Genomic DNA, 27948 nt, shown 5'->3' with positions numbered 1-27948 from the left:
GGTATTAAAAGCCAATTTGACTTTGTTGCAGGTTGTAGTCTTTTAAGAATAGCATTAGTTACTCAGCGTCTGATTTTTATTCTCTTGATTTCTACAGGATTTGATTGTCAGTAACTATTCTATTAAGGATTTGTACAATCTGGTACAAAAATGGTCTCTTCAGAAGAAGTCGTGAGAAAAGATTTGAAGATGATCCATGGCCATCCCATGATCCATACATTTGTGTTCAACTGGGAAAGGATTGAACAGTTCCAGTGCAGGCCAGATGACATTGTGATAACCACTTATCCCAAATCAGGTGAGTTTTGTGGCCTGAAAAATGCAGCCCTGACTTCAACCTTTGTTTTCTGAAAATCAGCTTCTCTATAAAATCATTATCACCCTAAATAAAATTAATATCCTACTCGTCAGACTAGCCATCTACTTCAAGTATATTAAATGAGCATTTGGGCATAGAAAAAAGAAAGTGAAGAATTATGTTTCTAATAGGATGCATTAGGATGACAGGTTTCCAAAAGGTACGTTTTGCCTCAAATTTGGGTGATGGTTATAAAAAAAAAGGTTACTTTTTTGCCACAGGTACCACTTGGCTAAGTGAGATTGTGGACATGGTTTTAAATGATGGAGATGCTGAAAAATGTAAACGAGATGTTATAACTGCTAAAGCCCCGATGTTAGAAATGGCTGACCATGGAATAAGAATTTCAGGTAATTTTAAACCATTTGGGAATTATTCTTTTGTAATATTATTTATATAGCATATTAATTGTTGTATTTATGATTTTCACTCAAAGAAAATAGAATAAATTTGGTACTATGAAATGAGAGCTTGAAAACTGTATAATAACCAAGGCATATAGAAAAATTACAGTTTTAGTCCATAATATACTCAGATATAATAACCAAAAATGAATGAGTTTCATTGTAGGCACCAATTAAAAATTTGGTTGACAACATAAAAAAATATTGTTCCTTATCTTTTCTTGACTTTTGTTGTATAGAATTTGATGGATTAGAGTGATAAGTTCCAAATTTAGGACTTTGCTATAAATTAGTAAAGAAGTACCAATGCCTCTTAAAAAATAAAATTTATTATTAATAAAATGCATGTTTTATCTCACACATATTTACTGTTTCATGGGCTAGCTACAAAACGTTTAGAAAATTAGATATTCTAATCCTAAGGAGCTATGACAATGTTGGGACATTAAATAAGCAAATGAACTAAAATATATGAATACTATTGGTCTTATGTATCTGAAGAATAGGGCTCTATAAAAGATAAAAACAGGAGAGTTTACTTTAGGTTAGAAAATTACAGGTCCTGACTGATGGCCCAGTGGTAGAGCATCGACCTGGCATGTGGAAGTCCTGGGTTAAATTTCTGGTCAGGGCACACAGAAAAATTACCATCTGTTTTTCCGCCCCTCCTGCTCCCCATCTCTCTCTCTCTCTCTCTCTCTCTCTCTCTCTCTCTCTCTTCTTCTGTAGCCATGGCTCGATTGATTTGAACACATTAACCCCAGGTGCTGAGGATGGCTCCGTGTAGTCTCCGCCTCAGGTGCTAAAAATAGTTTGGTTGTGAGCTTGGCCCCAGATGGACAGAGAGCATCAGCCACTGATGGGGGATGCCTGATGGATCCCAGTTGGGGTGCATGTGGGAGTCTGTCTCTCTATTTCCCCTCCTCTCACTTAAATTAAAAACAAGAAAAGAAAATTGCATATATCTCTCCTGAGACCTAAAACCATGTACATAGTTAGAAAAAAAGCATATTTCATGGAGATAAAGTATTAATTCTAAAGACCTAGATGCAGAAAAGGCATTGGTGTAGTTCAGGAACTAAAAAACAGCCAAGAACAACAATGAAAGAAGGGAAAGTAAGATGCAAAATAATTGGAGGCTAGACAGTAACAAATCAAGTAGGGCTTGTAATTTTTTTAATAACCAGTGAGCTCAGAGAGAATCAGAAAAGTATGGTGTGCTGTAGGCAAGTGAGAAGGTTTAAGTGAAACCTGGCTCTTCAATGCTGCTGGAAACCTGGGATAAGTACTATAGTGATATTGCATAGTATACATCAATTTAAAGAGCAGAATTCAAATTTTAACCTCTGCTGGAGCTAGTTACATACATAGGCAGAAAATGACCGACTGGGAGGGTGTTGTTCCTTTGTGTGGTTGTCTGAAGTCAAAGAACAAATGTTAAAGCTTGGAACTAAAGGATTATTCTGGTACAAGCAACCAAAATGAATGCAAGAGTAAGTTAAGACTCCAGAGCCATAGAAAACTATGAAATAAAGAGGTGACAGAATCAAAGTAATCAGGGATAGTTGGGAATTATTGGTGGGTAGTGGGGTTGGAGGTATTTAGTGAGGTTGTGTAGTATTGCCAGAGAGTAGGTACGATTCATCACTTAAAGGAGAATACACTGGCATTCAGAATTACTCTGAAGCCTGAATATGAATATTTGTGATGTCATTACATTTATATTATATATCCAACATTTGTATCTGTGCATATCAAAGGTTAACTTAAAGGATCTCAATGACAGAACAATTACAGTAAAGAAGAGGTTCTAAAAACTTTCAGTCAAGTTGAGGGAGAAAAAAAGAACAACAATGTAGTAAAAATTCCATGATGAAAGGAACAGACATGAACACTCATGTCATGTCTTTGAGGAACAGTGAGTTGTAGAAGATTATGATCTCTCATTTCTATGTGCTGAGTAATAAGGCTATAACTACAAAGTCAGTAGAAGCATAATGAAATACCATGTGGAATTTTATAGATGTATAATTAACTATTCCAGATAAAATTCAAGATACACAATTAAATTTGAAATTTATATAGCTATTTTATTTAGTGTAAGTATACCCCAAATATTACATGGGAGATACTTATACCAGAAATTGTTTTTATTTCCTAAGTCTGCCAAGGTTATCTGCATTGATATTAATGGGCCTGTTCTTAATACAAACATGTGCTATGCCCTACTCTCTACAGAGCATTTGTTGGTGAACACATGCATTCCCTAGTTTAATAAGCCTCCATTCTAGTGTGCATTTTTAGGTTGAGGACAAGAAAGACACATAGAAACTGGCAATAAACAAATAGGTAAATAAATTATGAAACAAAAACAAGTGATATATAAAACATTTTTAAATATTTTAATAGAGACACTGAGTAGCTTTTTAGCATGTGCAATAAAATTTTGTAAATGATTGAAACATAGAATTTTTGGAAAGACTACATCAGATAAAATTTTGAGCAAGTATGTCTTCATATTCAAAAGGTGAGAAGATGGTCTAGGATTAACAGAAAATCTAGAGGTTAGACTGGTTGTAAGTAATATTGTGAAAAATATGCAAAGGACTTTAAAATCTGTTGGATATAAAACCTAAAAGAGGAGACAACAATAAATTGAGATCTTGGTGACTATAAGAGATGACAGATGTATCTGATATACGATAAAAGCCATGAGTCCATGGAAAGAATAGTAAGGGAAAAGGATTAACCCTTTGGGTAGTACGAATGTTCATGCATGTTCTCGTGCCTCCTGACCATCCAGAGTAAGATTGTACATGTGTAATGCAACATTATAAAAAGGCAAATGTATGTTCTTCTTGTTTGCATAAACTGGTTATCAAACAAATATGATTTTAAGTTATAAAACTGTAACTGTAACTAATTTCATTTTTTGAAAAAATAACTCCCAGGAATCAACGAGCATAAAAAATACTCACTACTCAAAGGGTTAACCCAGATCTTTCTAGTCTATGTCAGAAATTCTCTGAATATACCTTTAACATTACAAGTGCCTTCTGATGGGCCAAGTCAGTAGTGAGATCCTTCTGAGTCTAAATAAACAAACAAACAAAAATAGATACTTTGGCCTGACCAAGTGGTGGTGCAGTGGATAAAGCATCAGCTTGAATGCTGAGGAATCAAGTTTAAAACCCTGAGGTCTCCTGCTTGAGCGTGAGGTCGCTGACTTGAGTATGAGATCATAGACGTAATTCCATGGTCACTGGCTTGAGCCCAAAGTTTCTGGCTTGAGCAAGGAGTCACTGGTTCAAATTGAAGCCCCCCTGTCAAGACATATAGGAGAAAGCAATTAATGAATAGCTAACATGACACAACTACCAGTTAAGGCATCTCATCTCTCTCCCTTCCTGTCTGTCTGTTCCTGCCTGTCTCTTCTCTCACTAATAGTATAAATAAATAAATAAATAAATAAATAAATAAATAAATAAATACTTTCTATCTCAGGGAAGTTTATGTATCTTTTATCCAAAGACTTAATATGAATCCAAGTTCAACCACATATTAGTTGTGTGACTTGAAGAATTCAGCTAATTCTTAAAAGTTACATAACATTTTTATTTTTCATATTCATATAATGCATAAAAGAAATAATGAAAATTCAAATACAACAGCTGATCTACACAAAAATGGCATCATCTGCGCTATAATAACTGATGCAAAACTATAGCCAATATGAGATTTACTAGATATTAATATCTCTTTGACAAAGAGAAAACATTTTTTATAATTATTTATAATATGCACAGGTATGATAAAACTCCAAAATTCTAAGGTCGGTATTATTACTTCTCATTTTGGAGGTGAAGAAAGTGAAGAATAGAGACTGAGGTTCTCAAATGTCTCCCAATGAGTAAGTGAATCCAAGGAAGCTAACTACAGAACCTATGCCCTTAACCATCATGTAATATTGGCTCTTAGAATCCAGGTACATAATGCTGATGATTAGTTCAAAATTTATCAGCATTGTATATACTCAAAAATATTTTGAACGGTTGGTTGAAAAAAAATCAGGAAATGCAGGCTCCTTGAAGACTCTAATATCTCTATATACCAAACTAAATTTTCCCAGGTGTAGAACAATTAAAGAAGAATCCATCACCTCGGCTTGTGAAGACACATCTACCAATTGATCTTCTTCCTAAGTCTTTCTGGAAAAACAACTCCAAGGTACACTCTAAACTGCCAGTCAATTTTTTAATGTGATCCTATATCCCTTGACTCATTCACATAATAAATAATTACTCAGATGTTTTATTTATTTGTTGTTGTGTTTTTTTTTTCCTAAAGTTGGAAATGGGGAGGCAGTCAGACAGACTCCCGCATGCGCCCGACCGGGATCAACTCAACAAGCCCACTAGGGGGCAATGCTCTGCCCATCTGCGGCATTGCTTCTTTGCAATCAGAGCCATACTAGTGCCTGAGGCAGAAGTCATGGAGCCATCCTCAGTTCCTGGGCCAACTTGCTCCAATGGAGCCTTGCCTGAAGGAAGGGAAAAGAGAAACAGAGAGAGAAAGGAGGGAGGAAGGGTGAAGAAGCAGATGGGTACTTCTCCTGTGTGCCCTGGCCGGGAATCAAATCTGGGACTTTTACATGCTGGGCTGATGCTCTACCACTGAGCCAACCAGCCAGGGCCTCTGAAAATTCAATATAAGAATATCAGTTATTTGCTTGTTTGGCAATGTTATCCAGAAAATCATTTGTGCCTCAAATTTGTTTTCGTAAAAATTTTAAATTTGTTTCCCTCAATAATTTTGAGGCTATTCCAGTTATTTTATCTTAGATTAATTTTTCTAGTTTGTGATGTGTGAGGGATTCTAAGTTGTTGGATTTTGTGATGAAAATCTGTTCACCATATTCTCTTTTTATTAATTTTATTAGACTTCATGTTTTATGGCAATTTAATATATTTTTAGACCAATTTTAGGTTCACAGCAAATTTCCCATACATTCCTTGCCCTCCCCAACACACTTAGGTTGTCCATTATCAACATCTCCCACCAGAGTGGTACATTTGTTACAATTGATAAGCCTAGATTGACACCTCATTATCACCCAAAGTCCATAATTTACATTAGAGCTCATTCTTGGTGTTGCACATTCTCTAGGTTTGGACAAATGTTTATGTATATATATCATATAATGCCATCATGCATTATAGTATACAGTGTAGTTTTACCACCCTAAAAATCCTCTGTGTTCTATCTATTCATCCTCCATCCCGCCCAAACATCATAAACTAGCAAAAGTTAGCTAAATAAAATAGATAATCTGAATAACCTTACAATTATTGAAGAAAATAAATTTCAAATTAAAATTTACTCCAAAAGCAAAAACCACTGATCTGTCTCCACAGTTTTGTCTTTTCTAGAATATCATATATTTGTAATCATTCAGTATGTACTCTTTACAATTCTTTCACTTAGTATTATGCATTTAAGATTATTTTATGTCTTTTCATGGCTTGGTAGTTTATGTCTTTTTAGTGCTGAATAATATTCTTTTGTCTAGAGGTACCACAGTTTGTTTATTCACTCACCTACTGAAGAACATTTTGGTTGTTTCTAAGTTTTGGCAATTAAAAATAAAACTGCTATAAACAATCTTGTTCAGGATTTTGTGTGGAACTAATTTTTTAGCTCTTTTGGATAAATAATAAATAGTTTAATTGCTAAATTGTATATGAGTATGTATCTTTTTTTAAATTCGTGTCTCTCCATATCCACAGCAGGATTTAGTGTTGTCAGTGTTTTGGAGTTTGGTCATTCTAATAATTATTATGGAGTGCTGTTTCATTTCAATGTGTATGTTCCTGATAATATATAATATGGAGCATCTTTTTATATTCTCAGTTGTATCTTCTCCCTTTTGTGTTGTCAGTCTTGCTAGCTGTTTATCATTTTATTGATTCTTTTTAAAAGAACTTTTTGTTTGATTAATTTGCTCTAACATTTTTCCTGTTTTTAATTTCATGGATTTTAAATATGTTGCTTTCCTTACTTGTATGTTAATTTTAAATGAAATGCCAACCATTTGGTTTCTTCTTCCTCTTCCTGCAGATGATTTATATGGCTCGAAATGCCAAAGACGTAGCAGTCTCATATTATCATTTTCACTTAATGGATCGTCTGCTACCTCTTCCTGGAACCTGGGAAGAATTTCTGGAGAAATTTATGGCTGGAAATGGTAGGTAAACTTTCACCTAAAATTGATAAGTATTTTTTTTTAATTTTTAATAATACTATTAACTATCACTGGTATGACTTTTTCTTTGTAAGCTTTTATTTTTCCAAGTCAGTAACAAGTACTTTCAAATACCATTTAAAAATTAAATCAAATATGTCTAATCTTTTACTGTGACATTCAGTGTATAAATCTGGTATTAAATATTGACTTAATGAAAATATTCTCTAATCTCTTTTCAGTTACTACCAGAAATTCATCATCAGTGCTGTTAATAATAGAAATTGTATACTTTGCCCAAACTTCTAGTAAAATCTGCTGTACATATATTTGTAGTACTTAAATAAATAGTTGATACAAGTACTTCATTAAAAATAGTTTGTTTGTGTTTTTCTGTGTGAAGCTAAGTATACCTACTGGAGGTCAATGCATTTTCAATTAAAATGTTTCTTTTTACATTATATTTTTAAATTAGATTGCTTTCTGTATTTGGATGATTACATATATTTTATAATTGACCTTATAGTCTCAGTTCCCTTGATTATTAAATTCCACAAAATGTTTATACAATTGGGACTTATTGTTAAGAAATAAATATTTAATTCTATAAATGCTTATGGAAATGGATTATTTCTCTGGTTTTAGTGGCATATGGTTCCTGGTTTAATCATGTTAAGAGCTGGTGGAAGAAAACAGAAGAACATCCAATACTTTTCTTGCATTATGAAGATATGAAAGAGGTAAAGTAGTAGGAATTCATTCTATATAATTCTCCACTACATCCTAAGATAAAGGATAAATATAAAATGGTAAACTTAATCTATGGAGTCCAAAATGATATGATTGTTTTTCCTATTCTTCATGCTTCCTTACCCAAATTTTGTTAAGATCATTAATAACTTTCTAATTGTGAAACCTATGACATATTTCTCTCATCCTTTTTAGCCATTGTATTTATTTCTCAAATTCTCTCCTCTGTTTAATAGGTTGCCACACTCATGGTTTTCCAGTGGATATCTATCACTTAGTCATCCTTCTTTTCTAAGTGTTTGCTATATTTTGTGTTCATGTCAGGGCCCACTGTTGCCAAAACTATATGCTATGATCCCCTCAAACCTTATTTTAACTTCTACTCTAAATTCAAACCCATGCTTTTATTAAAATGACCCACAAATCTAACATGTTCAAAACTAAATTCTGATTGTTCAGTAGATAGAGCTTCTGCCCTGTGTATGGACGTCCCCGGTTCAATTCTCGGTCAGAGAACACAAGAGAAGTGACCACCTGCTTCTCCACCTCCCTTACCTGCTTCTGTCCCCCTTCCACTCTCACAATAAGTGGCTCTGTTAAAGCATTGGCCACAGATGCTGAAGAAAGCTCGGTTGGTTGAGTCTGTCAGCCTCAGGGGCTAGGTTGATTCAAGTATCCACCTCAGATAGGGATTGTGGAGTGGAACCTAGTCAGGGTGCATGCCAGGGTGTGTCTCCCTACTTCCTCTTTTTACACTTAGAAAACAACAACAAAAACCACCCTAATTTTGTTTCTCTCTTTCCAATATGCAATTCTTTTCTATTTTTCTTCTCTTTTGGTTAATGATGTTATATGTCCATCCAGTTTTCAAAGTTTAAAAGTAAATTGTCCTCATTTGCTTCTGTATAGTGAATATACTTCAGTTGAACATTCTGTTTGTTCACATGCCCTATCTAGTATATCTTTCAAATGTGCCCCCACCTCAGTCTCCTGTATGGACTACCATTGGTTCAAATACTATGGCAAAGTTCCAGGTCTATTCTGGGGTTATTTTACTTAAATTGGGCAAACATACACATGAGAAATATGAGGATACTTTTTAGACTTTCAGATTCATGATGGAGGATACCATAACTACCATTCTTGTGACTGCATCACAAGAATATACTAAATATAACACTTACCGCATAAATAAGAGCTCAATATTTGTTGTATGAATAATTGTTTTAATGAATAAATAAATAAATAAATGAGTGAGGAGTAATAACAAATATTTTAGTGACAATCCTACTTTGCATACAAGAAATCAAGCCAAAGTAAAATCTCCTTTGTTGCAAGAAGTTCTGAGAAAACCCCAGATTATTTCTCATATCTTAACAACAAGAATCTGCTGTGTTTTTCTGCTCTGCACTGACTTTTACTCTCTATTACACTTGCTTGCAGTTCATAGAGACTCTGTGGTGTATATCTTCCCAGTGCTTGAAGCGGTTAATGTCAATTTACTGGTGGTATACACAGCTGCAAAACTAAAGTGGCTTTGATTAAGCAGATTAAATTATGAATTCTTTATAAAAGAGAAAATTGTTCTTCTCTACCAAGTATCTCTCTTTCTTCTTAGACATGTGAGTAGCACTTAGTAGCTTCATGAAAAGAGCAATTTTTGCTTCTTAATATAGTCCTTTATCTCCACATAATGAAGAAATACATTTCCGGAGCCTGGCTGGTATCCAAATTCTGCATCACACAGTGTGCTGTCTCCCACATGATGCTCTCATGTCAACCTTTTCTCTTCATTCAGCTATAGTGCCTTATTCAAATCAACTCATTCATATTGATTTATAATCTGGCTTAATCAGCTTTATGAGCATATCTAGATTTGAATTTCACTCAAATCTTCTATGTAGATTATAATTAAAATGTACTGTTTTTCTATTGCTATACAGACATTTTTAGACAATGTCATGTAAAGAGGTTTAATGTAACAAAAATAGAGCAAAATTATAATTATATATCAAGAATAAAATTCAGAAAGAAGTCTAATTATTTACATCAGGCTTATGAGTGTCTGCATAAATTTTCAATTAATAAGGTGAAAGAGAAATACCACAGAGGAAGACTCAATAGGAGCCAGCACTCTACACTTGAACTTCTACTGGTTTATGAACTGACATCATCACATATATTTTGGCTGTGGCCATATTATTCTCCAAACATTTTGAATTCCTAACAGATATTGTTCTTAATTTGCCTATCTATCTATGTGTTTCCCTAGTACCACTACTAACCTTTTTTTTTTTTTTTTTTTTTTTTATAAATAAATTTTTATTAATGGTAATGGGATGACATTAATAAATCAGGGTACATATATTCAAAGAAAACATGTCTAGGTTATTTTGTCATTAAATTATGTTGCATACCCCTCGCCCAAAGTCAGATTGTCCTTCGCCACCCTCTATCTAGTTCTCTGTGCCCCTCCCCCTCCCCCTAACTCTCCCCCTGTCCTCCCTCCCCCCACCCCTGGTAACCACCACACTCTTGTCCATGTCTCTTAGTCTCATTTTTATGTTCCACCAATGTATGGAATCATGTAGTTCTTGTTTTTTTCTGATTTACTTATTTCACTCCTTATAATGTTATCAAGATCCCACCATTTTGCTGTAAATGATCTGATGTCATCGTTTCTTATGGCTGAGTAGTATTCCATAGTGTATATGTGCCACATCTTCTTTATCCAGTCTTCTATTGAAGGGCTTTTTGGTTGTTTCCATGTCTTGGCCACTGTGAACAGTGCTGCAATGAACATGGGGCTACATGTGTCTTCACGTATCAATGTTTCTGAGTTTTGGGGGTATATACCCAGTAGAGGGATTGCTGGGTCATAAGGTAGTTCTATTTGCAGTTTTTTGAGGAACCACCATACTTTCCTCCATAATGGTTGTACTACCTTACAGTCCCACCAACAGTGAATGAGGGTTCCTTTTTCTCCACAGCCTCTCCAACATTTGCTATTACCCGTCTTGTTGATCATAGCTAATCTAACAGGTGTGAGGTGGTATCTCATTGTAGTTTTGATTTGCATTTCCCTAATAACTAATGAAGCTGAGCATTTTTTCATATATCTGTTGGCCATTTGTATCTCTTCCTGGGAGAAGTGTCTATTCATGTCTTCTTCCCATTTTTTTATTGGATTGTTTGTTTGTTTGTTGTTGAGTTTTATGAGTTCTTTGTAAATTTTGGAAATTAGGCCCTTATCTGAGCTGTTGTTTGAAAATATCATTTCCCATTTAGTTGGCTGTCTGTTTATTTTTATATCAGTTTCTCTTGCTGAGCAAAAACTTTTTATTCTGATGTAGTCCCATTCATTTATCTTTGCCTTCACTTCTCTTGCCATTGGAGTCAAGTTCATAAAATGTTCTTTAAAACCTAGGTCCATGAGTTTAGTACCTATGTCTTCTTCTATGTACTTTATTGTTTCAGGTCTTATATTTAGGTCTTTGATCCATTTTGAATTAATTTTAGTACACGGGGACAGGCTGTAGTCGAGTTTCATTCTTTTGCATGTGGCTTTCCAGTTTTCCCAACACCATTTGTTGAAGAGGCTTTCTTTTCTCCATTGTGTGTTGTTGGCCCCTTTATCAAAGATTATTTGACCATATATATGTGGTTTTATTTCTGGGCTTTCTATTCTGTTCCATTGGTCTGAGTGTCTATTTTTCTGCCAATACCATGCTGTTTTGATTATTGTGGCCCTATAATATAGTTTAAAGTCAGGTATTGTAATGCCCCCAGCTTCATTCTTTTTCCTTAGGATTGTTTTGGCTATTCGGGGTTTTTTATAGTTCCATATAAATCTGATGATTTTTTGTTCCATTTCTTTAAAAAATCTCATAGGAATTTTGATGGGAATTGCATTAAATTTGTATATTGCTTTGGGTAATATGGCCATTTTGATTATATTTATTCTTCCTATCCAAGAGCAAGGAATATTTTTCCATCTCATTGTATCTTTTTCGATTTCCCTTAACAATGCTTTGTAATTTTCATTATATAGGTCCTTTACATTCTTTGTTATGTTTATTCCTAGGTATTTTATTTTTTTTGTTGCAATCGTGAAGGGGATTATTTTTTTGAGTTCGTTTTCTAATATTTCATTGTTGGCATAGAGAAAGGCTATGGACTTCTGTATGTTAATTTTGTATCCTGCGACCTTACTGTATTGGTTTATTGTTTCTAATAATCTTTTTGTGGAGTCCTTCGGGTTTTCGATGTATAGGATCATATCATCAGCAAAAAGTGATACCTTTACTTCTTCTTTTCCAATATGGATGCCTTTTATTTCTTTGTCTTGTCTGATTGCTCTGGCCAGAACTTCTAGCACCACGTTAAATAAGAGTGGAGAGAGTGGACAACCCTGTCTTGTTCCTGATTTAAGGGGGAAAGCCTTCAGTTTAGTGCCATTTAATATGATGTTAGCTGATGGTTTATCATATATGGCCTTTATCATGTTGAGATATTTTCCTTCTATACCCATTTTGTTGAGAGTCTTAAACATAAAATTGTGTTGTATTTTATCAAAAGCCTTTTCTGCATCTATTGATAAGATCATGTGGTTTTTGTTCTTTGTTTTGTTGATATGGTGTATTACGTTAACCGTTTTGCGTATGTTGAACCATCCTTGAGATTCTGGGATGAATCCCACTTGATCATGATGTATTATTTTTTTAATATGTTGTTGTATTCGGTTTGCCAGTATTTTGTTTAGAATTTTAGCATCTGTATTCATTAGAGATATTGGTCTGTAGTTTTCTTTCTTTGTGCCATCCTTGCCAGGTTTTGGTATGAGGGTTATGTTGGCCTCATAAAATGTGTTCGGAAGTATTGCTTCTTCTTCAATTTTTTGGAAGACTTTGAGTAGAATAGGAACCAAGTCTTCTTTGAATGTTTGATAGAATTCACTAGTATAACCGTCTGGGCCTGGACTTTTATTTTTGGGGAGGTTTTTAATAGTTTTTTCTATTTCCTCCCTGCTGATTGGTCTGTTTAGGCTTTCTGCTTCTTCATGACTCAGTCTAGGAAGGTTGAATTGTTCTAGGAATTTATCCATTTCTTCTAGATTGTTGTATTTGGTGGCATATAATTTTTCATAGTATTCTACAATAATTCTTTGTATATCTATGATGTCTGTGGTGATCTCTCCTCTTTCATTTTGGATTTTATTTATTTGAGTCCTGTGCCTTTTTTCCTTGGTGAGTCTTGCCAAGGGTTTGTCAATTTTGTTGACCTTTTCAAAGAACCAGCTCCTTGTTTTATTGATTTTTTCTATAGTTTTTCTGTTCTCTATTTCATTTATTTCTGCTCTGATTTTTATTATCTCCTTTCTTCGGCTGGTTTTCGGTTGTCTTTGTTCTTCTTTTTCTAGTTCCTTAAGGTGTGAAGTTAAGTGGTTTACTTCGGCTCTCTCTTGTTTGTTCATATAGGCCTGAAGTGATATGAACTTTCCTCTTATTACTGCTTTTGCTGCATCCCAGAGATTCTGATATGTCGTATTTTCATTTTCATTTGTCTGTATGTATCTTTTGATCTCTGCGCTTATTTCTTCTTTGACCCATTCATTTTTTAGAAGTATGTTGTTTAGTTTCCACATTTTTGTGGGTTTTTCCCCCTCTTTTTTGCAGTTGAATTCTAGTTTCAAGGCTTTATGATCAGAAAATATGCTTGGTACAATTTCAATTTTTCTAAATTTGCTGATATTGTCTTTGTGGCCCAACATATGGTCAATTCTTGAGAATGTTCCATGTACACTAGAGAAAAATGTATACTCTGTCGCTTTGGGATGAAGTGCCCTGTAGATGTCTATCATATCCAGGTGTTCTAGTATTTCGTTCAAGGCCACTATATCTTTATTGATTCTCTGTTTGGATGACCGATCTAGAGCCGTCAGCGGAGTATTGAGGTCTCCAAGTATGATTGTATTTTTGTTAGTTTTTGTTTTAAGGTCAATAAGTAGCTGTCTTATATATTTTGGTGCTCCTTGGTTTGGTGCATATATATTAAGGATTGTTATGTCTTCTTGATTCAGTGTCCCCTTAATCATTATGAAGTGACCATTTTTGTCTCTGAGTACTTTTTCTGTCTTGTAGTCAGCATTATCAGATATGAGTATTGCTACACCTGCTTTTTTTTGGGTGTTGTTTGCTTGGAGTATTGTTTTCCAGCCTTTCACTTTGAATTTGTTTTTATCCTTGTTGCTTAGATGTGTTTCTTGTAGGCAGCATATAGTTGGATTTTCTTTTTTAATCCATTCTGCTACTCTGTGTCTTTTTATTGGTAAGTTTAATCCATTTACATTTAGTGTAATTATTGACACTTGTGGGTTCCCTACTACCATTTTATAAATTGCTTTCTGTTAGTTTTGTATCTAGTTTGATTCTTCTCTTTTGTTTTTCTATCATTTGTTTCTGTTTGTTTGTGTTCCATACTTCTTTCCTCTGTTGCTACCTTTTTTAAGTCATGTGTTTTTGTGGTGGTTTTTTCAAGGGTGGTTACCATTAAGTAATGAAAAGGGTACCTACCATATTCATTGTAGTACCCTATCTTATAAGTATTTCTGCACTTCATCGTCCTTTGCTACTGTTAATCTCCATTCTCTCCCCCCCTTTTTTTTTCCTTTGTTGTCACAGTTTAAGTTTGGTTTTATTGTGTTCTTGGTGGAGCTGTTACTTGTGGTGTTGTTTTCTTTTGTTCTTTGAATCTGGTTGGAAAACCCCCTTTAGTATTTCCTGGAGTGGGGGCTTTCTCGTGATAAATTCTCTCATCTTTTCTGTATTTGTGAATGTTTTTATATCTCCTTCATACTTGAAGGATAGCTTTGATGGGTATAGTATTCTTGGCTGAAAGTTCCTCTCTTTCAGGGCCTTAAATATTGGGGTCCACTCTCTTCTAGCTTGTAGAGTTTCTGCTGAGAAATCTGATGATATTCTAATAGGCCTTCCTTTATATGTTGTACTCTTCTTTTCCCTGGCTGCCTTGAGAATTTTTTCTTTGTCACTGGTTTGTGTCAACTTTATTATGATGTGCCTTGGAGTGGGTTTGTTGGGGTTAAGAAAACTCGGTGTTCTGTTTGCTTCTTGAATTTGAGGCTTTAGTTCTTTCCACAGGCTTGGGAAGTTCTCGTCTATTATTTGTTTGAGTATATTCTCCATTCCATTTTCTTTCTCTTCTCCCTCTGATATACCTATTATTCTTATGTTATTCTTTCTGATGGAGTCAGATAATTCCTGTAGGGCTTTCTCATTTTTTATTATTTTTGAGTCTCTTTCTTCTTCTCTCTGTTGTGCCTCAAGTTGTTTGTCTTCTATTTCACTAATCCTATCTTCAATCTGGGTTGTTCTGCTAGCTAAGCTTGTTACCTCGTTTTTCTGCTCGTGAATTGAGTTTTTCATTTCTGTTTGATTTGTTTTTATAGTTTCAATTTCCTTGGTAATATATTCTTTGTGTTCATTGAGTTGTTTTCTGATCTCCCTATATTGCCTTTCCGTGTTTTCTTGTATATCTCTGAGTATTTTTAAGATTTCTATTTTAAATTCTCTGTCATTTAGCTCCAAGGCTTCCAATATGTTAAGTCTTTTCTCCATAGATTTATCCACATCTATTTGTGTTACCTCTCTTTCTTTTGTATCCATAATATTCGATTTCCTCTTTCTTATTGGCATCTGCGGGTGGTCTTGTTGATAGCACACCGGTGCACTTTCTCGCGGCTTGAATGAACGTCCCTGCGGTAGGTTCCTCCACACCCTCGTCTCTCAGATTCGAGTGATAACAGTCCTTTTGCTTTCAGTTTGCTCCGAAGATAAATTTTCCTGTTTCTAGTTGATAAATTTGTTGTGATTTTGGGGAGATCTGTCGGACGCGCTGCTCACGGCGCCATTTCCGTGACGTCACTCCCTACTAACCTTTTTAAAATTAATTTATTTTTATTTAGACAATTAAATTTAACAGGGTGACATTGGTCAACTAGAGTACATAGATTTAGAGAAGGTATCTCCACATCATTTGGAAAGCCAATTATGTAAATATAACCCCACCCATCACCCAAAGTCAAATCATCCTCTGACACTTTTATTTGTTTCCCTTTATGCCCCTCACCCTCAACCCACCCCATCTCTCTTCTCCCTTCCCCTTCCCCTGGTAACCAGTGCACTCTTATCTATGTCCATGAGTCTCAATTTTGTGTTCCACTTACGTATGGAATCATACAGTTCTTAGTTTTTTCTGATTAACTTATTTCACTCAATATAATGTTCTAAAGGTCCATCCATGTTGTCATAAATGATACTATGTCATCATTTCCTATGGCTGAGTAATATTTCATTATATATATGTATCACATCTTCTTTATCCAATCCTCTGTTGAAGGGCATTTTGGTTGTTTCCATGTCTTGGCCACCGTGAACAATGCTGTGATGAACATGAGGACGCACGTGTTTTTATGTACCAATATTTTAGAGTTTTGGGAGTATACACCCAGTAGAGGGATTGATGGGTCATATGGTAGTTCTATTCTTAATTTTTTGTAGAACCACCATACTTTACAATCATAATGGTTGTATTAATTTACATTCCCACCAATGGTGAATGAGGGTTCCTTTTTCTTTGCAGCCTCTCCAATACTTATTACCTGTCATGTTGACAATAGCTAATCTAACAGGTGTGAGATGGTATCTCATTGTAGTTTTGATTTGCATTTCTCTAATAGCTAATGAAGATGAGCATCTTTTCGTATATCTATTGGGAGAAGTGTCTGTTCATGTCCTCTTCCCATTTTTTTATTGGATTGTTTGCTTGTTTGTTGCTGAGTTTTGTGAGTTCTTAATATATTTTGGATATTAACCCCTTATCTGATCTGTTGTGTAAAAATATCATCTCCCATTTATTTGGCTGTCTGTTTGTTTAGTTGTCAGTTTCTTTTGCTGTGCAACAGTTTCTTAGTTTAATGTAGTCCCATTCATTTATCTTTGCCATTACTTCCCTTGCCTTTGGGATCAAATTCATAAAATGTTCTCTACTGCCAAGGTCTATGAGTTTAGTACCTATGTTTTCTTCCATGTAATTTATTGTTTCAGATCTCATATTTAGGTCTTTGATCCATTTTGAATTAATTTTTGTGCAAGGAGACAAACTGTAGTCAAGTTTCATTCTTTTGCATGTGGCTTTCCAATTTTCCCAGCACCATTTATTGAAGAGGCCTTCTTTTCTCCATTTTGTTTTTAAGCTTCTTTATCAAAGATGATTTGACCATATATATGTAGTTTTATTTCTGGGCTCTCTGTTCTGTTCCATTGGTCTGTGTGTCTATTTTTCTGCCAATACCATGCTGTTTTGATTATCAAAGCTCTGTAGTATGATTTGAAGTCAGGTATGTGATGCTTCTAGCTTTGTTTTTTTTTCTTAACATTTCTTTGGTTATTTGGGGTTCTTCTTTTTGGTTCCATATAAACCTTATGACTTTTTGTTCCATTTCTTTAAAAAATAATATTGGAATTTTGATGGGAATTGCACTAAATTTGTCAATTTGTATATTGCTTTGGGTAATATGTCTATTTTAACTATATTTATTTTTCCTATCCAAGAACAAGGAATATTTATATTCATTTTATTGTGTCTTTTTTGATTTCCTTTAATAATGTTTTATAGTTTTCAGTATATGGGCCCTTTACATTCTTTGTTATGTTTATCCCTGGGTATTTTATTTTATTTTTTTGTTGCAACTATATAAGGAATTTTTTTTTTTTTTAGTTTATTTTCCAAAGTTTCATTGTTGGCATATAAGAAAGCAATAGACTTCTGTGTATTAATTTTGTATCCTGTGACCTTACTATACTAGTTTATTGTTTCTAATAGCCTTTCTGTAGAGTCTTTGGTGTTTTCTATATACAGGATCATATCATCTGCAAAAAGTGAAACCTTTACTTCTTCTTTCCCAATATGAATGTCTTTTATTTCTTTCTTTTGTCTGATTGCTCTGGCTAGAACTTCAACCCTATATTGAATAGGAATGGAGAGTGGCAGCCTTGTCTTCTTCCTGATTTTAGAGGAAAAGCATTCAGTTTTTCACCATTTAGTATAATGTTAGCTGATTGTTTGTCATAAATGGCCTTTATTATGTTGAGATATTTTCCTTCTATACTCATTTTGTTGAGTGTTTTAAACATAAAAGGACTTTTTTTGGTTTGTCTTTTTTGTGTGTCAGAGACTGAGAGAGACAGAGGGAAGGACAGATAGAAACAGACAGACAGGAAGGTAGAGAGTTGAGAAGCATCAATTCTTTGTTGCAGCACCTTAGTTGTTCATTGACTTTGACAGGAGGGCTACGGCAGACTGAGTGACCCATTGCTCAAGCCAGTGACCTTGGGCTCAACTGGTGAGCCTTGCTCAATTCAGATTAGCAAGTGCTCAAGCTGGCAACCTCAGGTCCTCGAACCTGGGTCCGCTGCATCCTAGTCTGATGCTGTATCCACTGTGCTCTACCTGGTCAGGCAGATTTTGTATTTTATTGAATGTCTTTTCTGCATCTATTGATAGGATCATATGGTTTTCATTCTTTGGTTGATATGGTGTATTATGTTAATTGTTTTATGTATGTTGAACCATTCTTGTGCTTATGGGATAAATCTCATTTGATCATGATGTATTATTTTTTTTAAATGTGTTGTTGTATTTGATTTGCTAGAATTTTGTTTAGGATTTTTGCATCTGTATTCACTAGAGATATTGGTCTGAAGTTTTCTTTTTTTGTGTTGTCCTTGCCAGGTTTTGGCATGAGGGTTGTTATGTTGGCCTCATAAAATGTGTTTGAAGTATTGCTTCTTCTTCAAATTTTTGGAAGACTTTGAGCAGGATAGAAACCAAATCTCTTTAAATGTTTTGTAGAATTCACTAGTATAGTCATCTGGCCCCAGATTTTTATTCTTGGGGAGGTTTGTGATAGTTGTTTCTATTTTCTCCCTGCTTATGGGTCTATTTAGGCTTTCTACTTCTTCATCATTCAATCTAGGAAGATTGTATTGTTCTAGGAATATATCTATTTCTTCTAGATTTTAGAATTTGGTGGCATATGTTTTTTCATAGTACTCTACAATAATCTTTTGTGTATCTATGATATATGTGGTAATTTCTCCTCTTTCATTTTGGATTTTGTTTATATGAGCCCTTTCTCTTTTTTTCCTTATTGAGTCTTGCCAGGGGTTTGTCAATTTTGTTGCTCTTTGCAAAGAACTAGCTCTTTGTTTTATTGATTTTTTCTATAGCTTTTCTGTTCTTTATTTTATTTATTTCTGCTTTAATTTTTATTATTTCCTTTCCTCTGCTGGTTTTGGGTTGCCTTTGTTCTTGTTTTTCTAGTTCTTTAAGATGTGATGTTAAGTTATTTACTTGGACTCTCTCTTGTTCTTTCATATAAGCCTGCAATGATATGAACTTTCCTCTTATTGCTGCTTTCACTGCATCCTAAAGATTCTAATATGTCATGTTGTCATTTTCATTTGTCTGTATATATCCTTTGATCTCTGCTTTTATTTCTTCTTTAACCCAATCACTTTTTAGAAGTTTGTTGTTTAATTTTCACACTTTCATGCGTTGGTTTACTTCTTTTTTGCAGTTAAATTCCAATTTCAAAGCCTTATGATCAGAGAATATGCTTGGTATAATTTCAATCTTTCTGAACTTGTTGATGTTAGTTTTTTGGCCCAGCATATGGTCTATTCTTGAGAATGTTCCATGTACACTGGAGAAAAATGTATACTTTGACATTCTGGGATGAAATGTCCTGTAGATGTCTATTATGTTTATTTGTTCTAGTGTTTCGTTTAAGGCCAACATTTGTTTATTGATTTTCTGTTTGGATGAATGACCTAAATCCATCAATGGTGTGTTGAGATCTCCTAGTATGATTGTATTTTTGTTGTTTGTATTTTTAGATCAGTTAGTAGATGTCTTATATATTTTGGTGCTCCCTGCTTTGGTGCATATCTATTAAGAAGTGTTATGTCTTCTTTATTCAATGTCCCCTTTATTATTACGAAATAACTACCTTTGTCTCTGGTTACCTTTGTTGTCTTGTAGTCAGCATTGTCAGATATGAGTATGGCTACATCTGCTTTTCTTTGGATATTATTAGGTTGGAGAATGGTTTTCCAACCTTTCACTTGGAATCTATTCTTATCCTTGTAACTTAGATTTGTCTCTTGAAGGCAGCATACAGGGATTCTGCTTCTTGATCCAATCTGTTACTCTGTGCCTCTTTATTAATGAGTTCAGTTCATTTACATTTAGTGTAATTATTGACACGTGAGTATTTTCTATTGCAATTTTGTATACTGCTTTCTAATAGCTCTGTGTCTTGTTTGGTTCTTCTTTTTTGTTTTTTTGTAATTTGTTTTTGTTTGGTGGTATTCCATACTTCTATCCTCTGTTTCTTCTTTTTTTAAGGTATGTCTTTCAGTAGTGGCATTTTCAGGGCTGGTTACCATTAGGTTATTAAAAAAATTATTGTATATATGATAGTCCATTATCTCACGAGTGTTTCTGCACTCCATCCTTCTTTGCTATTGTTGATCTTTATCCTCTCCTCTTTTATGTTATTGTCATCACAAATTATTTTTGTTTTTATTTTGGTCTTGTTGGAGCTTTTACTTGTAGTTTTGTTTTGTTTTGTTCTTTGCACATGGTCAGATAAATCTCTTTAGTATTTCCTGTACTGGGAGTTTTCTGGTGATAAATTTCCTCAGCTTTCTATGTCTGTAAATGTTTTCATTTCCCCTTCATGTTTGAAGGATAGTTTTGATGGATATAATGTTCTTGGCTGGTAGTTCCTTTCTGTCAGTGCTTTAAATGTTGAGGTCCACTCTTTTCTAGCTTGTAGAGTTTCTACTGAGAAATCTGATGATAGCCTAATGGGCCTTCCTTTATATGTTATTTTCTTCTTTTCTCTATCTGTCTTGAGAATTTTTTCTTTGTCATTGACTTGTAATAATTTTATTATGATGTACATTGGAATAGGTCTGTTTAAGTTGAGATAACTCAGTGTTATGTTTGCTTCTTGGATTCGAGGCTCTAACTCTTTCCACAGGCTTGAGAAGTTCTCATCAATTATTTGTTACAATATGTTCTCCATTCCCTTTTCTCTCTCTTCTTCTTCTAATATACTCATTATTCTTATAGTGTTCTTTCTGATGGAGTCATATAGTTCTATATGGCTTTCTCAGTTTTTTTTTTTAATTCATGAGTCTTTCTCTTCTTCTCTCTGTAGTATCTCTAGTTGCCTGTCTTCAATGTCACTAATTTTCTCCTCTGTCTGACCTATTCTATTAGCTAAGCTTGTTACCTTATTTTTCAGTTTGTATATTGAGTTTTTTTTAATCTCTGTTTAGTTCTTTTTTATAGTTTTAATTTCCTTGGTGAAGTACTCTTTTTGTTCATTAAGTTATTTTCTGAGTTCACTAAATTGCCTTTCACTGTTTTCTTGTATCTTATTGAGTAAATTTAAAACTTCAATTTTGAATTTTCTGACATTTAGCTACAAGGTTTCTATGTAAATGAGATTTTTTTTGGATATGTTTTATCATCTATCTATGTCTCTGTCTTTTATCTCTATATTTTATTTCTTTTTCCTTGATCACATTTAAGAGTTGTATTGTTAATAATACTAACAAGAGACAAGTTTGTCTATCTTGTGTGTGTATATTTCAGGTTTATCTGGGGCTTTTTCTCTGTGTATAGTTGTAGAATTTGTTGAAATTTCAAAAAGACAGATCAGGTGTATCTCTCATGCTGCACTTCTCTGACATCACTTTAACTTTTCTTTTGGCTTTTTATCCACTATTATCATTTCTAACTTTTTACTCACTCTAAATGATGCCACCCCTTAAAGAGTCATCTCATTCTTCTTTAATTTAGGTCTCACACATAAAATATTACCATAACTTCCCTCTAAGAAAGTCCCTGCCAAAGTATACACATTTGTGTACATGAATGCACAGGCACACAGAGTTAAATAGGACACATTATTAAAAGCTGTGGCTTCCTTTTGGAATTGCAGTTACAGTCCATATCCTTCAAAAGGCATCCAAGGATGTTCTCAATTTAAATCCAACTTATCTTTCCAGTTTTATACCTTCTTTCACTCCTGTGAACAACTCAAATCTAACTCCAAATATTTTGCTACACTATAAGATACACTATGAGATACTCTTGGATACACTATGAGACACTAAAACTTCCAAATGTTTTAACTATTTTTATTATTGAAAATTATTGTCCAACTCCTCAAAAAACCATCCATCATGGTAAATTATGACTTTTTTTTAACATAGCTTAGATATCATTTCCTCAAAAATTTTCTAAGCATATCAATAGAGTTTTTAATTTGGCTTTTTAAAAAGTTATAAATATTAATATTAAGTTTTTTATTAGAATTGGAAAATGATCCATTTCTCAGATTTTGCTCTTTTTATTCTCAATGGTTAATGAATAATTTAGATCTTAATATCTTTACACATTTACTAGAGTTCATTTTTAATAATATGTCTAAGTAACTTCTAAGCAGTCTTTATACTTTAAGACAAATATGCTTGAAGTTATTCAAAAATTTATTATATTTGTTTTAAAATATTATATAAACAGAAAAGAAATTTTTATTAAAAGCAGAAAAATAAGAGTCAGAAAGAATAAAAAGATATTGGGTCTCTAAAACATGCATAGTTCAAATCTGACCACAAATGGAGTTTAAAATAGCTCTTAAGATATTTTTCTCTAAATATTATTAATATTTAGCCCAAGGTTTGTACATATTATACTTTAAATGTAAACTAATATCAGATTTATAACAAACAAAACATTTATACTATATTTTTGTTAAACATAAATTACTGATTTTTTTGTTTTTATTATTAAATTTTAAAAATTATTAATAGATACAACAGAATATGCATTCAATAATGAGAATAAACATTGAAGAAAGCAGATTATAAATATTATAGTTCTTTATATCATGGTTGTTATTTTTTTGGCTATGACTCTTTACCCACTAATAGAATCCAAAGCAGGAAATCAAGAAAATTGCTACATTTCTAGAGAAAAAGCTGAGTAATGACATTGTGGATAAGATCATTCATCACACCTCATTTGAAACAATGAAGAACAATCCTATGGTGAATTTTACACATATGCCAAGTACAGTGATGGATCACAGCAAATCCACTTTTATGCGCAAAGGTAAATATTTTTTTGAGTTTAATTTTTCTTTTTATTTTCTTATATGTTACTCTGAAATGAGGATTAGTTAAGTGCTCTCTACCGAATTATTTAGCCATTTTGGGCATCAATTTCTTCATTTTTAAGATAAAAAAGACACTAAAAGTGCCAACCATAAATCATTGCTAAATCAGATTAGAAATTATTAAAGGAAATAATGACTGTAAACCTATTGTCAGAATTCCTTGAGTATTTGACACACACTGTTCCTCTTATTACTACTTTATTGAATGAGAGTGTGCTTGTCAATTCTAATAAGATCTTCTCAAATTTCTTATTTCTAAATCCCCAATCTTTCTCTAAATTAGCATAGGCCTCTTTCTCAGTAATAAATTAACGTCATTCAGTACAGTATCATATTCTTTGAAGAACCCACATCATTTAGAAAATAGTGGTCACTTCGTTAAAAAAGGTTCACCAAGAGCAAAGACATGTTTTTGCCCTACTGGGAATTTTTACTACCTAAAAATATAAGAAAGATAAAATATAAATTTAATTTGGAAAGATAATAACAGAGGAAGTTGGCATTCACTATTGAAATATGCTTTGCTTTCATTGTGACTTGTTGTATATAATTTGCATTAAAATATTTTATTAACAATGAAAATAATGCATTTAACAAAATTTTAACTTAAATTAAAGAAATTATCCACCTATTAATGCCACCCCCTTTTCAATATTCTTTTCTAAATTGAAGGGAAAGGGGTAGAATTTCAGTTGGTGCACTGAAAAATAAACTTAACGTTAGGAATGTATAAAAACATATAGGAACATGTGGAAGAAAACCCTTAATTTTGAAAGGGTGATATGGTTAAACTTTTTATGAAACATTTTTTATAAGTTATTAACATGGAAAAAAAGCTTCAGTGTTTTAAGATTGCTTTTATTTCCAAAAATAATACATTTAACTTTTCAAAAATAACTGCTAGTACAAGAAGGCAAAGCCAATTTTTTCATTGTAAATGGTACACTGCAAATTTAAACAAAGAAGACTAATACATGCACACATTTACTGGTGGAAGACTCAAAAAAATAATCTTTATAAAACAAGGCAAATTTTTATTATGCCAGATCATTGACTAAAACTTCTAGAATTTTATCCCCAGTCATATGAAAATTGATATCATTTTCATAATCTTCTTTAGGGTATAGGAAGAGGAGATAAGCTCAGTATCTGAATTATATGGTTTCTCCAACTTCAACCTAAAAAAGTATATGATGGCCTAGTAAGAGAGACAGTTTTTGCACATACTCCAGAAGTGGTAAAGAACATGTCCCTGGGGTCAAATGGATCAGGAATTTATCCAGACTATGCCGCACACTGAATTTATAACTTTGAATAGATTAATTAAAATGCCAAAACTCTGGTCACATCACTGATGGTATGAAGAAAGTACCAACATCTATGGCACAAGTATTTTGGGGAAGATTATGATAAACGATATATAAGCATTTAGAATATTTTTCTAATCATAAATAACACATAAAATGTAGCAAGTCTTATTAGTTTAAACAGTTCAAGATTTCTCTATCCATTTATTCATTCATATTATTCATGCAGTTAATAAACATACAAAAAATACATACCCATTCATTAATACACATATAGAAAAAAACTATTCATGAACACCTAAATGTAATATATAGTCTCTAAAATATGCAAGGTTGAATGGCATATGCATCTGCCTCAGGAGGCTCATAATGCAATTCAAGAGGCATATACGTAAATGGATGCTGAAAAAGGCTCAAAGTAAAATGACCAATGGGCCAAGCACATTCAAGTCTTGAAGGATGCTGTGTTGGATAAATCAATTTAGTCATACAATAATAAAAGTAGCAAGGACAGGATAGATGATATCCAATATTTATACCTGTGTCCCAAATTACAACAAAGCAAAAACTCTGGACTTTGGCCAGCATTTATTGTATTAAAAAATTACATTTTCCTTATTCTTATAAAACAAATGTGTTTGTGTGTGTTATACAATTTATACTTAAAATAGAGAATCACTGGAGTGTTTTGTATGTGACTCTTTGTTATTTAAACTGTGCTCCCCTTTTTTAATGACATATCTACAGATGTACTATCTTGAATATATACTAATATTTCTAAGAGCTCTTGCCATCTGGTAGATATAGAACAAACTATAATAACCAGGGAAGCAACCTAAGGAGATGTTTATCACTGAAATATTTATCAAGCCATTACAAGTTAATATAGATTGCAATTCAATAAGATATATTTAATATTTCATAATATAACAAAGTACATGTTTTCCTCTGAGCACATTTGCAGCACATTGAAATTTATTTTTAAAATAAATATTCATAAACACTCAAGTATAAGAAATTAAATAAACTTATGTTCATAAAAATTTACTTTTGTAAAGATCATTCATGGATGTTTTTTTTGATACTACTCTTCTCATCTAAAATGCAACTATAATATAAGCCTGATGAATTCAGATATAACAAGTATCCTATAAGTATCACACCATCCTCATCTATGCTTTCTGGTAACTGATACTATCATCTTTTTATTTTATGGTTTAATCAAACTGGAGTGTTGGTGAAATAAAATACTCCCTGACCAAAGTCCAGTCATAACCCCATGAACCTGGACAATTGGAAACACTAGAAGAATATCTTTCATTGTACAGACCATAAATAGACAAGAAAAATTAACCCTTCTCAGAATGTGTCTTTAAATGTCAGACTATATAGTTTCAAGCCCTCTTTTAATTGGGAGGAATTACCAGTAAAAGAGTAATGACATTTTAAAAGACTCAAATACAAGAAAATTCTTTAACTTTTCTGACCTTTTCTTTTGGTATGCGTTAGTTTTTTCTTCATAATGGAAATATTTTATTCCTTCCAATATTTTTGCATTTCTTATTTTTAGGGATTGCAGGAGATTGGAAGAATTACTTCACAGTGGCCCAGAATGAAAAATTTGATGACCTTTATGAGAAGCAAATGTCTGGAAGTTCACTTCAGTTCCGCACAGAGTTGTAAAGAGCCTACATGCAAATCTGAAAGAACCTAACTGTAATTTGTTGAAATTATGATTTGATTTGGACAAGCAAAATGGTTTTTAAAGGAGAAAATGTACTTTTAACTTTGATTTTTCAACATAATTAATCAATTCCCAGTGTTGCCCCTGACTCTGAGCTTCCAAATTCTCCAAAAAGAACCATCCTTACCTTTTTGTAGACTCTTCTTGCCTTTTCCAACACTAGTACTGCCAAGAAAGTATTTATCCTACCCAACCTCCATATATTTTGGCTTAAAATTAAGTTTCCCTTTTTTTCACGTGGCTTAAGAAATGTTGTTTGCACACTGACACCATATTTCCTAGCTCTGCCCCAATTTCCCTTTGCTGAAAACTTGATCCTGGACATTCTGTTCCACTTCTGTCTCCTTGGTTTCAAGTTGTTCCCTGAGTCATAGCTCATGTTCTTTCAGTGTCTCTATGTTGATAATATAGTTCATGTCTCAAATCATGTGGTTCAGATTGTGGAAATATTTCTATCCCTAATCTGAGTATCTGAGTTCCTAATTTTTAAGTATCTAATTTCTGAGTTTCCAAAGGTGAAAGATCTACATTAGTCTCCCTTGGGCTTTTCTCTGAGAACTGGAGCTTTCTCTGAGAGCCTAAGGGCTAGAACCTGTTTCCTATGGAGAGTCCTTCCCAGATCTTACCAGCCTCTTCTGAACTGAAAATTGCCTGTTGTGCTCTGGTCTCTATTTGGGACCTTCAGTTTATTTCCTCTTGTGTCTGAACCCCTTAACATTTTCTTTGGATTCCTTAATAGCATCTTTGGTACCCCAGAAAAGATCATAGCTGAGACTAAAATATCCCAATCTGGTGTCTAAAGGATACCCTCTAAGTTGTATCTCCACTATGCCCTCCATACCCAATGTCTCTTCTATCGACTATCTCACATTATGCCTCTCAACTTGAATTCTTTGATACATGTTTTTTTGAAAGATTTGTTTCTCAAGTTCAATGTTTCCTTGGAGGTAGTCATTTCTATCTCCCTGTGCAGCAAAATGTTTTGCCTGCAGGTCATATCAGTCTGTGCCAAATTAAATGCCAAATCCAACTTCCCAAACTCAAACTTGGTTAGAACGTCCTGAGTCCTTGTTCTGGAGACGAGTTCTGGCACATGATAGACCCCCTGAGCTAAGACTGAGATTGCCACAATAACTTGGGTTACAACATTTTGCGTTCACAGTGAATCTCTCCTGTCAACGTTTGTACCTGGAATAGCTCCTTAAGCTTGTAAGTTTTCTTTCTCAATCCTAGTGGGGGATTGATCTAATGCCAACAGCAATCCTCCTAGGAGTGATATAGCTATGATCCTGGAGATAATTGTTTTGACATTTATTACCTAGCATATGCATTATAAATTATTTCAGAGAATTAAATTTGTGTGAATGTTTTCTAGAAAAAAATGTTTTGTAGTAGTTAACCTTGAATAGCTAAGGGTACTGAGAACCAATGCCAACTTCCTAGAATACTTTTGCTAACAGGAAGTTAGGCCAAATTTGTATAGATTTGCTTTATTGTCCTTATTAATAATAAGTTAATGTATATAGAGTTCTGATAATGTGGTCTGTTGGGGGGGAATTAAGTATCTCTGAAGTAGCTTTTAATCTGTGTAATAAATTGGCTTCACTAACAAAATAAAAGAATTTGCACTTTCTCTAGTTTTTCTTTGTGAAAATATGTCTCTGTAACTGGACTTTATTTTAAAAATTTCAGTGACTTTTAGCTATGCCCCAGGTAGTTTTCTAGGCCCTAGAGATAGAGTAGAGAAAAGAATAAATTTTAGATTTTCCTTTACCTTTCTTACAGGTGTCACCTCTTATCTATTTTTTAA

General features: G+C 33.5%; 1 protein-coding gene across 1 annotated transcript; it reads left to right on the top strand.

Annotated features, from left to right (window-relative positions):
* Positions 1-27936, top strand: SULT1B1 (sulfotransferase family 1B member 1). The gene is made up of 7 exons (XM_066384636.1): positions 1-298; positions 580-708; positions 4892-4989; positions 6880-7006; positions 7649-7743; positions 22843-23023; positions 25965-27936. The coding sequence occupies exons 1-7, from the start codon at positions 151-153 to the stop codon at positions 26075-26077; spliced, it is 891 nt and encodes a 296-aa protein (XP_066240733.1). The 5' UTR covers positions 1-150; the 3' UTR covers positions 26078-27936.
* Positions 27937-27948: the final 12 nt, after the last annotated feature.

This window comes from Saccopteryx leptura, chromosome 5, assembly GCF_036850995.1.
Source record: "Saccopteryx leptura isolate mSacLep1 chromosome 5, mSacLep1_pri_phased_curated, whole genome shotgun sequence".
Classification (NCBI taxonomy): domain Eukaryota; kingdom Metazoa; phylum Chordata; class Mammalia; order Chiroptera; family Emballonuridae; genus Saccopteryx; species Saccopteryx leptura.
The sequence above is the reverse complement of the archived record's forward strand: the minus strand, read 5'-3'. Positions and strand labels throughout refer to the sequence as shown.

Bases quoted from the DNA above. Each gene is read 5' to 3' on its own strand.
- SULT1B1 (XM_066384636.1), top strand. From the start codon at position 151: ATGGTCTCTTCAGAAGAAGTCGTGAGAAAAGATTTGAAGATGATCCAT. The intron at 7,007-7,648 runs GTAGGTAAACTT...CTCTGGTTTTAG, and splicing joins GAAATTTATGGCTGGAAATG to TGGCATATGGTTCCTGGTTT. The intron at 7,744-22,842 runs GTAAAGTAGTAG...ACCCACTAATAG, and splicing joins ATTATGAAGATATGAAAGAG to AATCCAAAGCAGGAAATCAA.